This window comes from Macrobrachium nipponense, chromosome 13 (genome assembly GCF_015104395.2).
Source record: "Macrobrachium nipponense isolate FS-2020 chromosome 13, ASM1510439v2, whole genome shotgun sequence".
NCBI classification, from domain to species: Eukaryota; Metazoa; Arthropoda; class Malacostraca; order Decapoda; family Palaemonidae; genus Macrobrachium; species Macrobrachium nipponense.
Genome location: NC_087206.1, coordinates 48209192 through 48226691, shown reverse-complemented (window position 1 = coordinate 48226691; position 17500 = coordinate 48209192). Strand labels below are relative to the sequence as shown.

General features: G+C 36.2%; 1 protein-coding gene across 4 annotated transcripts in view; it reads left to right on the top strand.

The window, feature by feature from the left end:
• LOC135225785 (carbohydrate sulfotransferase 4-like) overlaps positions 1 to 16814 on the top strand; it is a 169787-nt gene extending 152973 nt beyond the window's left edge. For all 4 annotated transcript variants that reach the window (XM_064265263.1, XM_064265259.1, XM_064265262.1 and 1 more), the window contains 3 exons: positions 3254 to 3452; positions 12983 to 13162; positions 15453 to 16814. In XM_064265263.1, coding sequence (XP_064121333.1) covers positions 3254 to 3452; positions 12983 to 13162; positions 15453 to 15771 — 698 coding nt within the window. In that variant the 3' untranslated portion in view covers positions 15772 to 16814. The remainder of the gene's footprint in view (positions 1 to 3253; positions 3453 to 12982; positions 13163 to 15452) is intronic.
• Positions 16815 to 17500: the final 686 nt, after the last annotated feature.

The following is a 17500-nucleotide window of genomic DNA, read 5'->3' as shown; positions in this document are numbered from 1 at the left end:
AAAGGTCTCAGATTTTGGTTATAATTCTATTTTTCTCTTAAACTAATCAAATCAATCGTCTCAAGTGAAGATCAGTTTCACCCTCACTAAAAATTCATCCTTCCAACTTAGCGCCAGGTAGACGCGGGACTGCCAACAAGAAAGTAGGCATTCCCATTCGTGCGTTGTCACTGAGAAGTATAGAACGATTCTATAGGCACATGAAACTATTAAGGACTAATAGTCACTCTTCATTATTTGTAGCTTGTTAAATTATGAAGAAAGTGGTACATTTTCGTGGATTATCTTCGTCTAAAACCTGGCAAGTTGCCAATTCTGACAGCACCGGGTCCAAGGAATGTAAACAATACCAATAAAAAAAAGTCTTGTCATGGGGAAATATACAACCATTATCAGGACAATTTAAATAATATTTGACCACTGATGGCGGAGTCCTTTGAGAATCGAGTAGGCTGGCAATTTTAACTAGCCCGTCTCCAAGGAGGGAAAACATCTCTTTTCAATTAATGCTTTACGTTAAACTAATGTCTTGACTTGAAGCAGAGAATGATAATAAATTCCAAATAAATTTTAGCTTGTTGAGATGTGTAATTAAACAAGCGGATGGATGCATAAATAATATTGAAATGAATGCATTTAAATGCCAATATTGAATTGCGTCTCCTTCAATAATAAATACAGCAGGCAGGACACACTGATATTCATGAGGTTTGTAACCCAAAGGTTGGAACATGAGTGATGAGAAGATGGTGGATGCAGTAGAAGATGGGGGAAGGTAACTGGAAGGCGGGTGATGGGAAGATGAGGGATGTGGTGGAAGCTGAGGAGTGCAATAGAAGATGGGCCGTGCAATTTAAGATGGGAAAGATGATTGGAAGATGGGGGATGGAAGACTGGTGATGGGAAGATGGTGAGCGGGGTAGAAGACGGGGATGCAATAGAAGACGGGATGAAATAGAAGACAGGAATGTACCAGAAGATGGGGTGCAATAGAAAATGGGGATGCAATTGAACATGGGAGATGAAATGAACGATGGGGATGCAATAAAAGAAGGATACGTAAAAGAAGATGGGGATACAATAGAAGATAAGGGATGCTATGGATGGTAGGGAATACAGTAGAAGACGATGGATGCAATTTAAGATGAGAGATACAATAGAAAATGGGGGCTGCAATTGAAGATGGAAGAAGCATTAGAAGATAGGGATACAATAGGTTATGGGGGATGCAATAGAAGATAGAAGATGCAATAAAAGACAGGTTATGCAATAGAAGATTTATCGGTCTAAGCCTATGCATGTTCATTATAATCGTTATTATTATTAGTCTGTTGCAGAGAGAGAGAGAGAGAGAGAGAGAGAGAGGAGAGAGAGAGAGAGAGAGAGAGAGAGAGAGAGTTGGCAATGAGAGAGAAAAACAGACAGAGACGGAGAAGTACAAAGATATATATATTATATATATATATATTATTATATATATATATATATTTATATATATATTATATATATATATATATTATATTATATATATATATATATATATATAAAGAATATTCGTTATGAAGATTGAGTGTAGAGCAAGAATAGGCATATAATGAGTCTATTCACGATCAAGAATAGGGCCTCTTATGCATTATATTTTGTCATTCAATTTTAAGTTCACAAATTAAGACAGACAATCACACTTACACACTTGCGCGTGGATGTACACGCCCGTACATGGGTACTTACACGCTCACATCTCTCTCTCATATATATATATATATATATATATATATATATATATATATATATATATATATATATATATATATATATATATATATATATATATATACGTATATATATATATATATATATATATATATATATATATTTACGTATACTATATATATATATATATATATATATATATATATATATATATATATATATATATATATACATATAATTATATATATAAAGTTCTATGAACTCTCTTCAACTCTTAACATTAATAGGGTGTAACAAACTTGCCGATATTCCCCATTTTCATAGAGGTAAGCGATTGCATTCTGCTATTATGAAGTACAGCTAAGGAAGTGGATGAAAGCTTTATTCTTGTGGCGCTGGACATAACCAAATTACAAGTCTCCCACTCGTATCGTTTTTTTTTTTTTTTTCGTCCCCACTGCTGTCCCTAAGCTAAAGGGTCGGTTGCCCCCATGTGACTTCTCAAGCTATTTCTCTGAAAAGCATCTTCCTCTCCCATACCCTTCTCTAAATCCTCCCTCACTTTATCACGCCATCTCATCCTTTGCCTCCCTCTCGGCCCTCTAACCCTAACAGGTTCCATCCAAGCCTTTTCCCTCCTTGCTCCTCACTCATCTACTATATCACATACCTCAACCATCTCCATCTCATTCCCTTATCATAGTATCAGTAATCGCCTCCTAATTTTTTCATTTTCTAGAGACACTTTTAGCGAGATCACATAATCCGCCTCAGCATCCTCATCTCTGTTCACCCCCGCTTCCTCCTTCCTTCTTGATGTCAACTTAATTATACACCACCACAGGTATAATTATGTTATGGTAGATCTTTATATTTAGCTCGTACGGCATTCTTTTACCACTCATTACCCCTCTTGCCTCCTTTAATTTCCCCCAAGCTGACTTTATCCTACTTCCAAACTCAGCTCCACGTTCCCCTCCTGGCTTAAGTATAGGCCTTCTATAACTAACCTATCCCCTCCCTGTTTACTGGGAAGCACAATTCACTTTTCCCCACATTTTTGTTCATGCCTCTTCATTGAAGAGATTCATACCACTCTTGCTTTTCTTTGCGATTCTTCCGTCTCTTCTGTAATCATCAGATCGTGTTGATATAACAGCTTTTATAGGATTTCTTTTCTAATCCTTTCATTCAGTACATACACAGCCAGTTTTAACAGAAATGGGCTAATTGCTGATCCTTGGTGTGAACTTTCTCTAACTTCAAACTTTTCTGTGTTGCCACAAGCTGTTATTACTGCTGTCCCGATTCTTTTGTATATCATTTCAACCACTTTTTCTGGCACTTTCCTCTTTCTTTAACGCATAAACACTACCTTTGTAGGTACTCTAGAATATCTTCTCTAGATCTATAATTGTGTAGTAGAAGTTATGGAAGCGAGTAAACAAAATGAATGATAATGGTTATTTCTCAAGGGAGTTGTTTATACACGAGATGGCTGGAATGTCTGTTATTTCAATATAACATTTTCCATTTTCAGATCATTACCTCGATTATGGACCTGAGCATCCTTGGCTCTTCATCCATAACTCTAGGCTTTGGAATTACTGCACCTCCTTTCCACAGCTGTGCTGGGATCCAGATTTCCTCTCTCCTTTTTGTAGCCTCTTTCCGTTCCAGTCAATGAAGACTGTTAGACTCAGGCTGAACCTCACTAGAGAATTCCTCGAAGACAAAACGTAAGTGCATTGAATTACTCCGTTTTATGATAGTTTATCATACATTAAAGACTAGATATTTAGTTCGTAGAATTTTTAATTTATGCGTAATTTTATCCCTTCATATGAGGCTTTAATGTACAGAAGAATTATTATTAAACATAGCTTGCTCCTATTTTCATTATTTTATGCTGGAAAAATCATGGATTAAGCCTAGAACAAGGATGCCAGTCTGTTTATATTTGGGTGGTGTGAAAGTGTGCATCTAGTTATTGTCTACTAGTTTCTCTGTTTTTTCCAATTGCATGAATCCTATTTGTAAAACTTCACTGGCATTTCAGTACCTGTATAGCATGAAGTTATTACTTTTTTCAAATGTAATCTGAAAGGCATTTGTAAATAAATACAAATTAATTTGCAAACCAGCATATAACAAATTCATTTATTTATAAAGCACAATAAAGTGTCTGTGTTGTTATCGTTATTGACTTAGTGAAAACACAGTAATATATTTTAAAATACTTCTGTAATGAGGTCAGTGGTTACTGGCTCTGTAGTTAGATATCGATCTGACAGACACCCAGAAATCTTACCAATCCTGAATTTAGTGTCGAAATTCTTTACCCCTTTATTATTATTATTATTATTATTATTATTATTATTATTATTATTATTGTTGTTATTGTTATTGTTATTGTTATTGTTATTGTTATTGTTATTGTTATTGTTATTATTGTTATTGTTATTGTTATTGTTATTATTATTATTATTACATGAGAGTCTCTTAGAAGTATATGAAATTAAATGCAATAGCTGCTTCAGTGGGGCTAATTCAAACTTTATAATACCATTGCCGAAGAAAATGATGAAAAGTGCCCATTGAAGATTGATTTCTAATTTCAAACTGAGATGTAAAAAAAAGAAAAAAAAATTTGAACCAGTCATGGGTCGTTACCGCGCGCAAGAACTATTAAAATACGAAAAATGCTTGCACAACTTTGCCTCTAGGTGAGAGAAATTGTTGGAACTGGAAAAAAAAAGATAATGATAAAATAAATGCCTCTGTGGCTGCCGTTGTACTTAATGAAACATATTATTATCATTGGTAGTTGCTTCATGTGATTCATATGAAGTCTTTGTTATCTTTCTTAAAGTGCATTTTCTCTGTTGACTGCATTTCGCCAATAACTCCTTTATAGTCTAGGTGCCAAAGCCCGAACTTTGCTGCAAGGTCTTCCCAATGTTTTTTGACTGACTTTCCCTCTTTAGAGGGTTCTGATTTCAGGTCTGAATGATGTCACAGTGGCACCCTTGAGGGTTTTAAGATATTCAAGATGGCCGCCAATATGGATGCCGCATTATGTAAATATTGGTCTCATGATCATTACTTTGATAAACTATTATTATTAGAGGTACATTCCGTTAGGATTCACAAAGAAACGAATACCTTGTGCCAAAATATTTATATTCATTATGAAACATCTCATTTTATCATTGTAATTGCTTTAAAATGACCATTAATAGGTTTTCCACATGTTATCAACTTTTAGCAATAATTATCTCAAAAACTATTCATTTCAGGAAAAATTCAAGTAATGCTTAAACCCAGAAGGATAAATCACAATTACCAGACATTCGAACATAGAATCAAAATACAAAGTAATAAAAAAAATATTATTATTCAACTACGTCATTACTGTACTATTTTCAATAAATGATGCAAAATATGCCTTGAAATGCTATATTATCGTAGCTCTGAAAAAGATAATATAGCAATATGCAGGAGGTTATACCAGTCTTTAGTTTCCTCTATATTCTCTTCATTGACACCACTGTCTTCGTCATCACTCATGTCACGTCTTGTCCAAAGATTATAGCAGTTCCCACATGCACCGCAAGCACAAAAGATTGTACAAGATAGCCGACTTCTCATGTAACCAAACCTTCGAGATTTGCATGACTCATTACCAGAGCATCCACATCGAATCATCTGCAGAATCTTTTCTGGAGCTGATTTGCTACTTGGAGGAGTTGTTTCAGGGGAAAGAGACTTTGAATGTTCCTCTTTTTGGCAGCTGTATATCGTAGGGTCAAGGTTTGGAGGATCTGGTTCCTTCACATGTTTCCAGATACACACTTGAAGGTGAGCATGGTTCACATTTCTATGAATGCCTCAGTGGCTGGTGGCAAGAACTTCAGTGTTGGCATCCTAGTGACCTTTCTGTTACCTGTTTTTGCCAACCACACCTGATAACGAGCCTCTGACAAAGTGTTTTCATGGCAACCATAGCATGCGACAATAAACTTGCTAGCTTCATCGACAATAGCCCCAAAGTCACTTTGTTCATCTTCTAATTTTTTCAGTATATACCCCTTTCTCAGGATCTTGATAGCTGCAGTCTTTCCAATGCTCGTGTAAGCTGTTGTGATGCATCCAGTGAGTGCATGGGCTACTAACAAATCTTCAATTATGTCCTGATGTTTGATTACTGTGTCAGAAATACTGCAGTCTGATCTCTTGGCACTTGTCCCTTCCATCTCAACAGGAATGTTAATGTTGATACTATGGTAATGGTGTGCAAGAAGGAGAATGCATCTGTGTCATCACATATAACTTTAAATGAACACCCTTCTTCTCTTGCAAGATGAATCATGTTGTACAATGATAACATCTGTCTCTTCATGTGTAGTTTTGAGGTTATATCTTGACAAACAAGCTCCTTGTTCAACCGGAACATGGAACTGGGTTACCTCCTGTAAGGACTATATTGTGTTTGTAAGCTTCATGAGATGATGGTAAAGATGATATCCTTGATGGGAATTGCTGGCAAAGAAGTTCAATCAGTTGCTTCATGTTGCATGTAACATTGAGGATTACTCTGTTTTGGTACGAGCATATCTAGCCTCAGTTGGTATTGTCTGGTAACGCCTGCGGATCCACTCCTTGTTCCATCTTTAATACTGTAATCATAGTACCGGTCCAAAACTAAATACACGTCATTCTCACTTAGCTTGCGCATGATGTAGTCAACAAAGCTATCAATGTAGTCATGGATGGTCCCTTTTGATGGCCAATGAACTACCCACAGTATAGCACATCCATCAATGATTAGCACTTCTTGAATTAGTTGATCCTTGTAGTTTGAGCGAGAGCATTGCTCAACCTGTAGATTCCTCTTTAATATTGATTTTGTCTTTGTTATTCTCATAAGGCCACAGTCATCAAACAGTGATGTTGGCACTGGAGCAAGTTCATGGTTAAATACATGCTTCAAATCAATGTCTCTTGTTGCCAGGATACCCATTAGAATATAATGTAATATATAATATGATTTTGTGCTTATTCAAAGCGGTGACATATTCAAATTCAAATTTCTTGCATTTGGGTCCAAACTTTAACTTCCTAAAAACATTCAAAATAGATTTTATGAATATAGATATCACATACCATATGATCAATATTTATTTTATTCTATGACCAATATTTCATATTTTATTCTATATCAATATTTCTTATTTTATTCTAAATAGACAAACAAAATATGATAACCAGTTATCTGCTCATCAGAGCATGAAAATTGGTCCTTGTGACAAGATCCTACCAATTTTTACCTTTTAAAATGACAGTTTAGCCAGAATATTGTCAATAAAAGAAAAATTACAAAAATGTCGGCCATATTGGCGGCCATCTTGAATATCTGAAAATCCTCAAGGATGCCAGAATGACATCATTCAGATTTGAATTCAGCACCATCAACTCCGTAGGAGGGTAGTGCATCAGTGCACCTCATTCGGTGCAATGTAGGCATTACTTAAGATTTTTTACAGTGTCCCTTTGGCCCCTAGCTGTAACTACTTTCATTCCTTTTACTGTACCTCCGTTTATATCTTTCTTCCGTCTTACTGGCCACCCTCTCCTAATAATTATTTCAAATTGCAATTGCGAGGTTTTCCTCCTGTTACACCTTTCAAACCTTTTGCTGTCAATATCCGTCAATTTCCGTTTCAGCGCTGAGTGGCTTTAGTTGCCCCAGTGCTTGACATTATGCCAAAACTATATAAATCAAATCAAACCAAATTCAGCACCATCAAAAAAGGGGAAACCAGTCAAAAAACATTAGGCAAAACCTGGACTATTAGTCATCATAATTCTCTTCAAAGATGATAGGTCAAAATATCATTGGTGGTCAATCTTTAAATAAAAAAAAATACGATCAATTCCACTTGCAAAGTTCCTAAGTAGGTGTAGGTGGTTCAGGAGCTTGGCCAATTTTATAGCACTGATGGTTTCGTTGTTGCAGCTTGGTGTAGTGACTCATCAGCTGGTATTTCTCTCTGAATATTTTGGCTGTTTGAGAGGATACTTACTCTTTCGTCTCTAAAAGGCATAGATGTTGTTTGGTCATGGTCGGAAGACTGCCTGATATTGGTGGGCAGTAGAAAAGTTTCCTGTTTCATGCTCAGGAAGGCCTTGTTCTACTAAGTGAGAAGTGTAGGTGCCTCGGGTCGGGGCCCTTTGATTATTTCTGTATCTTTTACAATAATGTCTCTTAAGATTTCAATTTGGTATGGCTCTCATTTGTGGTTCCTTATTGTCACTCCTCATGCATGACAGGAGATCCTCTTAGCTAGCTTTATTGTAGTCCCACCATCATATGAGCCGGGATATTTTGGGGCATCTGAATAGGTGTACTAAGTTAATGTGTTTTAGAGAATCTCTCAGTAGTGGAACTGGATTAATATTCGTAATCATGGATTTGGTTAGACTGTTACGATAATAAGCGATGAGGTCCAGTTGTAGCAGAATACAGCTATGTAGTTCATACAACTACATTCTTAAGTGTTTGACAGAGCTGCTCCACTTCCTGGATAGCATTAGTTTTGATGAGACGATCACCTATGTAACACATATAAATGTGGTAGAGTGCATGTTCATTTACCTTGCTTGTGTAAAACTTGGTAAAAGAACACCCAACAGAGGTCCCATTACAACACTGTATTTATGAATCTGTTTCTATGGATGGTAAAAGTTTTTTTTTTTTATAATTTATTTATGTATCTCAAGGAGAGCACATAAGATAACTTCTGGGATGTTAGGAATAAGGTCTGTTGTTTGATTGAAACTAACATTTGTGATTGAGGACTCGATGTCCATAGAGGCAATGGTCATGTCATCAACTACTTAAACACTGAATTAAGACTGTATCTGTCAGCCATATAGCATGTGATGATTTTTTAAGGTATTTAGTTAATTGATAGGTAGTTGGAGCAATTTGGGTAATTATGGACGTGGGAAGTTCCCTAGTTTGAAGGCCGTACCATTCCCATACGTGAAGTGTAAACCATGACCTGTCAGAATGGGCAGGAGTTGCTATCATTTGTTGTTGCATTAACCCTTTTCGTTATCCTGTTTGCTTCTCGGTGTCATTTGTTTGCATTTGTTGTAAGCTGCACAAATTCTGTATTGTAAGGTTTTCATCAGGTCGACTGTACAGTAATGTGTTGTTTCTGTTTGAACTCCTGAGTTGCTTCCTTGAGTTGTTGAGTTAGGAAGTTGTTGGAACATTCGCCACATTCCTTGACTCTATGAGAGCCTTAGAAAAGATCAGAGGATGTAGGGCATATGTAGTGAGGAGGAGGTGGTGAATCGTATATTTCTGTATAGAATCGAGTATGAGCAAAGTAGGGGGTCCTGATTGGAAGTAGGGTTATTTTTGTTAAGTTGATATGTTCCTGTCTGTTGCAGCATTCTCAGATCACCATTGACGTGAAGAGTTTCTGGGTGATAGCTTTCAGCTGCTTTTTCCAGTCCTTATTTCTGAGATGGTGCAGACAGAAACTATTACTCAAGGAACACCTGATGGAAGAGTAACTCCAATATGTAGTTTAGTACTTTTCATCTTGGACACACATTCTCCTTTCTTATTGAAATAATTCTCACCGATTATTTACCTCTCTATTTCTGAAGCTTTGATAATACAAGAAGGCAATAATGAAAAAAAATTTAATTATAAGAGAGAAAAGATTTACATTTCATTACCAAATGGACAGGAACAAAATCAATTGGAATTAGGCATCTGTTGCATTGGTGTACATAATACCTCAAGAAAATATTCACCAGAATTGGTTGGCCAATATTAAGATTGCTAATGAGTTTTGACCCTGGATTTACAAAATAGCTTTGAATTGCCACATAGAATTGAAGCTGTCTGTCATTGAAAGTTTTCAAAGGGAAATCACAAAGTGTTGCAAATCTTAGATTTAAGGCTTTCCTCATTGTGATGGAGATACACCAACGAAAGCAAATGTTTACCAGTAGGTTATTTTATTTTTATTCAGCTTGATTATTCAACAAGTAAGCCAAGAAATTAATTATCTTGAGAGTTTATGAAACCATGAAAGATGTTTCTATCACACAGGCTTTTCAAAAATATGTCGGATAATGACTGGGTCACCATAGGTCAGGATTAGAGTTCATCTCCTCTGCCTTAGGATAGACACCAACAAAAGCAATATAGTTTTCTGTCAATTTTTTATCACTAGGTTATTTCATTTCTATCCAGCATTATTCAACAAGTAAGTCAAGAACTTAATTATGAAACATTAAAAGATGTTTCTATCACACAAGCTTTTCATAAGTATACCAGATAATGATTGGGGTACCATAGGTCAAGATTAGAACTCATCTCTGTCTCAGGATAACTCATTTTAAAGATCATCAAGGTGATCTTCAGCGCTGAATGATCTCATAGGTTCCAGCGCTTGGCCTTTGGCCTACTTTCCATATATATATTCATAAATGTGATTTTGGTAAGGTTGAGACATCCTTTCATATACAGACAATTGACACCATGCAGGCATCAAACTAGACTGCAACTAAGGACTTCAGAAGATTTTAAGCATCCTTTTTAACATAAAGACCAGAAGATTTTTCCATAACATGCAGAATAGTACACTTTGACTTTTCATTGGATAAAGATATTTCAATTCTTTCACTTTGGGGCAAAGAGGACAAACTTGCACAAGGACGCCGTACCTTACTTCATTGAGATAGCCTTTCTTTGCTGCAATGGCTGTGCTAGGGAAGGTAAGTTGGGTTAGTCTTGTCAAATGACCTGTGTGTGTGTATGTCCAAGTTTCTGAAGAGGAGGAAATTTCAAGTAATCAAACACATATCATGAGTACATGATTTATGCACAGATTCGTTCATGTAGATTACCACCAGCTCAAGAGCTGCCCAGTTCCTCAGAACCACTTAAGTATTACTACCTCTTTTAGTAGAACTTTTTCAGAAGTGGGGATTAAAGCATTCTTAGTAGACTTTAGAATGTATGAACAGTTTGCTTATTGCTGTAATCCACAACACTTTTTTTTTTCTTTTATCCTTTGGTTTCCTGACTCTCTGAACAGGATTAGATTATAATTTTGATTCTGCTGGCCTTTTCATTGGCAAAAGAAGCAGAAGAGCTCACTTATTTTTTCAAGAACTTTATTTCCTTATTTACAGCTGTTTAAGAGATCTAGAACAGGCAGTTATTTTTTTTTTGGCCATCCTGTAAACACTGTTTCAGACTTGGATAAGATGAAAAGATTGTCAGCAAAACTAACTATATCTTCAAAGAATTTCACTTAAACTTCTTCAGAGGACTATATGTTTCTAATTTTCTTTTAAAATGCTTCATTACTGCATGAACAGTTGTTTTGGTGGTCACTGTTTATTGGTGAATTCCCCTAGAAATTTCCTTGCACTAGTCTACATGAACACTTCTTATTTGTCCATCTTATTCCGCAAATGAAAGGTCAAATACAGATTTAGGACATGCTTGTGGTCAAATGTTAGCATGTTTGCTTTCTGGGTAGCAGGATTACACACAAAATTGTGAGTGGATTTGTACAGTTTTCAACAAAGATGGCTTTTGTGACTTGCAAAAGATGATACAATTTGGAAGAGTTAGGAATGTAGCTTTTAAGGAAAAAGGACCTTTCTGGGGATAGATTGCTCAGCATTTGTTGGGGTTTGTGATCTCTGGATATTCTTTGTGCTATGATTATTATTAGTATTGGTATAAGTCAGTTAGCAAATAATCATTTAGAACTAGCAAAAAGATATTTGACCCAGAGGGTCATTTGCGAAAAGGAGAAAAAATGAAGTAAATTATTAATATTTACTGATAAATATGTATATGCATAAATATTAAGAATTAGATGCAAACGGTCATAAATGGTAGTATTTTTGGGAAACTGCTTAGAATTTGTCGGACTAAGATAAACTTATACTTGTCAATATAAAAGGGTTAGAAAGACTTGCAATTTTACAGTCGGCTGAATGATACTGGATAAGACGTCCTTGCAGTCTGATTCTGATTCCAGGTAACTTTCGAAAAAATTGAGATATTAACGAAAATTACCAAAAACGAAATAGGATACTTTCACTTCCTGTACAACTGCTAATATGAACAAATTTGTGATGTTCTGAACACCACAAATTGACTCGCAAGTATGATACTAATGAGTGTTAAGGTGCGTCCACACGGTCGAACAATGTCCGACGGACACACATTGTTACCATATCATAGGCGAAGGAGGATGACGTCATAAGCGGGGAAACGATTGAAATAGATCTGGCAACAAACAGTGGTACCAGATGAGGTTGCATACCGCTGTTTTTACTCTGCTCACAAGGCAAAGACCGGCAGACAATTGTTAATTAGTAACAATGTTTGTCCGTCGGACATTGTTCGACCGTGTGGACGCACCTTTACGTGTACGATAACAGATAAAGATTAAACTCTTCACACGAAGCCCAAGACCCTTTTTTATACAAATTGGGTCTGTCTAACCAAACTTCGCATTTTGTCATGAATTATTCATGGATCATGAATCTAGAACCCCGGAATTTTTGCATTATGTTACTTACAGTTACTTTCATGATACTTTACAACATTGTTGTTTTCCAGTTTCTTCGTGTTCTTATATCAACCAAAATTGAATGTACCTCCTTTCATAAATAACAGATTGTTTTGCATGCTACCCGTCACCATATCAATATGCGTAATTTGGGATTTCATACACTAGCTATTAGAGCTGTATAACATACAATGGCGATGAAGCTGTAGATTTTCACTTTCAATAATATGGAACAAGTGCCGGAAATGACCCAAATTCCGCACTTGATACGACAGTAACCAACATTTTTGTGAGTCGGTATTTCATAACATTCCATGGAACCGAGCCTCGATTTCCTCCATAATACCTCTATCCCCTCCCTCCCATTTCATGACTTGACTCATTTCTCTAAAATGTTTTGTGTAAACCGGGAACTAAACGTGAAGAGGAACCTGGTATGATTAGATATTTGTACTAAAATGATCTTGAGTGTTCGTTTCAGAATAGCGATTAATGCAAGGATTTGTTTCTATAAAATCATTTTTCAATTGATGGCAGAAAATCCTCTCGATATTCCGGCGAACCAGGACTTGAGACTTGTTCCGGAGGTCTGCCAAAAGTTTTGCCAGAACTGGATTCATAAAACCAATGTTCTTGTCTTACAGGTTAGGTGTGCAGGTTCTTCTCTTGGTCAGAGACCCAAGAGGCACGATGCAGTCGAGACACCACCGCGATTGGTGCCCAGGAAATCCTGACTGCGATGACCCAGCCAAACTCTGTCAAGATCTCGTCAGTGACTACAACACTGCCATTGACTTCAGACGGAAGTTTCCATCTTCTTTCAGGTATATCTATGTGTGGGCTTATGTGTCTCTGTCTCTGTGCTTCATTCTGTGTCTATCGAAAATAGAATTAAAAATAGGAATCTGAAGGAAGATTTCATATGTGGGTGTATGTAAGCATGTATGTATATATATACATATATATATAATATACATATGTATGTAAATATATCTATAAAGCAACAATGAAATAAAAAGGCTATGCAATAGTCCTAGAATCACATGATACACTAATCCTGAAAATAGTGTATTATATATATATATATATATATATATATATATATATATATATTATATCTCTTTATATTTACATATAAACCATATGATATATATATATATATATATATATATATATATATAGATGAGAGAGAGAGGAGGGTAGATAGAGAGAAGAGAGAGAGAGGAGAGAAAGCGGGGATAAATCGGATATATATATTATATATTATTATAATATATATATAATATTATATTATATATATTTATAATATTACACACTTACATATAGTGTCTGTATTTGGGCGGGCCGCTACTTGGAAATCTTAGCTTAATGATAAATATTGCCAAGACCAACAAGAACATTCTTTATTTCACGAGCTTTCGACGTATGAAACCCTATCACCAGGCTGAAATATTGATAAGGATGAGAAATCACTAAAATTACAAGAAAATGAATTGTCTTACTGAAATTTTCAGTAAAAATGAAAAATTAAAAATAAAACGAACAGTACATACAAACTAAAAAATTAAACGTAAAATTACGAGAGAAAACTAAAACGCAAGCCATAAAGATAAAAATAAGGTGAAAGGTAAACAAAGAAACTACCACACTCAAGGTAAAATGGCTAACGACCCACTTGTGTACCTACTATGAAATCACACGATAGCTAGAATACAAGACGAGTTGTTGTTCAATTCTGGTTTCATCCTCTTAATTAACAGCGTCTATGAAATTAAAAGGTCCAGTCTAGTTGAGCAAAAAGACAGTACTCTAAAATCCAGGTCAGTGAAAGGATGGCCTTGTGCTAAATTATGTCCTTATAGCAGAAAAAGTTGGTTTAGAAAGAGGAAACCTAGTTCTAGCAGAAAGACCTCTTGTGTTCCAAAATTCTGTGTCTGAGCCAGCAGGAACTGAATCCCATGGGCCGTATTTTTTTAAACTGGCATCTTCGACGAAGACGCTGTTCGCGGATAAAATGGAATTATTGTGCCGCGAAGCAGGTCTTCGCGGCGAAGACGAAGGTGATCGGAAGGTGAAAATTATTGGAAACGAAGAGGAACTCTTGACCACCTCTTCGCTAATCTCTTCATATATTTTCTTGTAAAATTAAAAGAGAACCGCATATTTAATGTATTGGAACGTATAACACATCCCAAATATTTTAGATGTCTATTTTGTCAGTACTTCAATGCAAATGGTCTTATTTGCATTCTTGGAAAATGACTCTTTGTACTTAGAAGACCTCACGTTCCCAAGTTCATGGAAGGTGGTAGTTCAAAAATACTGCCCCACCTATCGCAGACCACATTACCTGGTCTGTGATACGTGGGATCCAGTTCCCGCTGCCACAGACACAGAATTTTGGAACACAGAGGTCTTTCTGTTAGAACTAGGTTTCCTCTTTCTAAACCATTTTTTTCAGCCATAAGGGAACACAGTTTAGCACAGGATCGTCCTTTCACTGCCCTGGATTTTAGAGTACTGTCTTTTTGCTCAACTAGAGTTGACCTTTTAATTTCATAGACGCTGTTAATTAAGAGGATGAAACCGGAATTGAACAACAACCCGTCCGGTATAGTATTCAACTAGATATCGTGTGATTTTATAGTAGGTACACAAGTGGGTCGTTCGCCATTTTACTCTGTGTGGTAGTTTCTTTACCTTTCACCTTAGTTTTATATTTGTTTTCCGTTTGTTTTAGTTTTTTTCGTAAGTTTATGTATGCTGTTCAAGTTATATTTTTTGTTTTTACTGAAGATTTTAGTGAGACAATTCATTTTATTGTAATTTTAGTGATTTATCATCCGTGTCAGTTTTTCAACCTGATGATGAGGTTTTAAACCTCAAAAGCTCGAGAAATTAAGTGTTCTTCCTGATATTGCTCTATATATAATCTTTATATCTATAGAAATATAAATATGTATATTACAAATATATAAAAATATATATTATCTATAAATATACTATATTCAAGATTAGTTTATTTTTTAGTTTTTATTAATGGTTTGTGTATTTCACATTTATATGTTGTGTAGATGAAAGAGCCACATGTTTAATGAGGAAACTTGTTTTTAGGGTTGTCCGCTACGAGGACCTGTCATTCGATGCGTACAACATGACGAAAGAGCTCTTTGACTTCTTCCATCTCAGTTATCACGCAAGGGTGCAAGAATTTCTTGACACTCACACAAAGGAAAAAATCGGAGGAGTCTCGAGCACCTTCAGAAATTCCAAAACAGCTCCTGTACACTGGCAGCAAGATCTCAGCTGGGAAGAAGTCGAGGCCATGCAGAAGGTCTGCAGCAAAGCTTTGAGGCTGTGGGGTTACGAAATAGCAAAAGACGAAAACCATCTCAGGACCTTTAAACCAGTTGGTCTTTTCAAGTTTCGTTAAAAAAAGTACTTCCGGTATGACAGAATAGAATGAGAATTGGAAAAAGGATAAAATTCCCATGTTTTAAAGTGCTAAATTGAAAATATTTGACACTTATTCCTTCTGTCAAGTGTTGTCTTTTGTAAGAAAATGCGATTTTGTTATATGATTTTATGTTATTGTGTTCTGTGATGAATTTCTAAGCATCGTTTTTGCAAAGCGGATTTAATCAAATATCTGTCCAAGCTTTTTCTGGCATTGTAACAGCTGTTAGTGACTTCAGTCATTTTATAAATGGCGAGTTTTAGAAATTAGAAGTGTCTATGAAAATAGAATCTGTAGTAATGTAGAAGTGAAACCATCTGTAGCAAAGGTCGAAATCCTTACTAAGAACAGGATGCCAAAAAAGGATACTAACACTAAACTAAAATAGCGTAATGTACTCTTATCTAACTGACTGCAGTTGATAACCCAGGACACACTATGGACACTGATTATTATAGAGAAACCAGTCTCCTAAATTTGTTATCATTTGGAGACACTGTTGAAGGAAATATGAATAATGAACATTGAGGCTCGATTCATGTTTCTCTTTCGTCACTGTAAAATGCTGCACATTCTGTGGGTGATGGCATAGTGCTGAAGCCCTAAGGGTTTCATATCAGTCGGGCAACCTGCAGAGTAAAAGCAGCCTCAGCTTGCAAAGAGACTTACAGCATCCGCAGGCGGTGCCTGGAAGTTGGTGCTTAGTGAGAGTCATTTTAGTCTGTTTGTGACAAAGTGTTTATGTGATATAAGTTAGATAGTGCTTAGTTAGGTGGTTGTGAATTATTTTTTGTTGTACTATAGCTGTGAGTATGTTTATTAATACAGACATGTAAATAGCGCCCTTGGGACTAGTTATCTTGACTAGTTTCAAGAAATGTGAAAAGGGAAGGATTTAAATGATCTGCTATGCCAGTACTACAGTCTCTGCCACTTTTTCGTTAACTACTGTTTAACCACTGATGAAAATCTGTGCCAAAAACTTCCTGAGCATTAACCACCCCAGTACCTTCCCGGAAGCCTTGTCAGCAGTGTGTCGACTTCCCCTCCACACGCACTGCGCCATTCTCCTTAATCTTCGAGGATCAAGTCCTTCACTTTCAACATTGTTATTGACTCCATCTAAACTGTGCGTTCTCGGGCAGCTCGTCCTTCTTCTTAACTCATCTGAATTCTACATGCATTTCATTAACCTGTTTTTTCTTCCCCCAATCTTCCCCCAGGAAAAATTAAAATTTAGCTCAGTGATCAGTATATTTATATCAGACAATATTTTCACCAACTGCCCTCTATATCTCTACATTTATCAACCGTTCAGTATTTCTTACTACACACGTAATTGTTTTTAAATGTTTTCACCATTTTTCTCTTAATTATTCAACTAACACACTTCATTTCCTTACATTCTCATGTTGGCTTCCATCGACACTCGTCTATGGCAAACGTTTTGCAGAGATCCTGCCACCTTCCTGCTCAGCCATTTTTTGAATCGCCTGTTTTTGCTGCCGTTATCCTCTAGATTTAACTCCATCATCTGCATGTACAACCATTCCTGTTCTTTCTCTTCCATACTTACACTTAGCGCCTCAGTGGCGTGGTTGGCATGGTGTTGGCGTCCTACCTTGGTGGTCGCGGGTTCGATTCTCGGCCATTCCATTGAGGAGTGAGAGATGTGTATTTCTGGTGATAGAAGTTCACTCTCGAC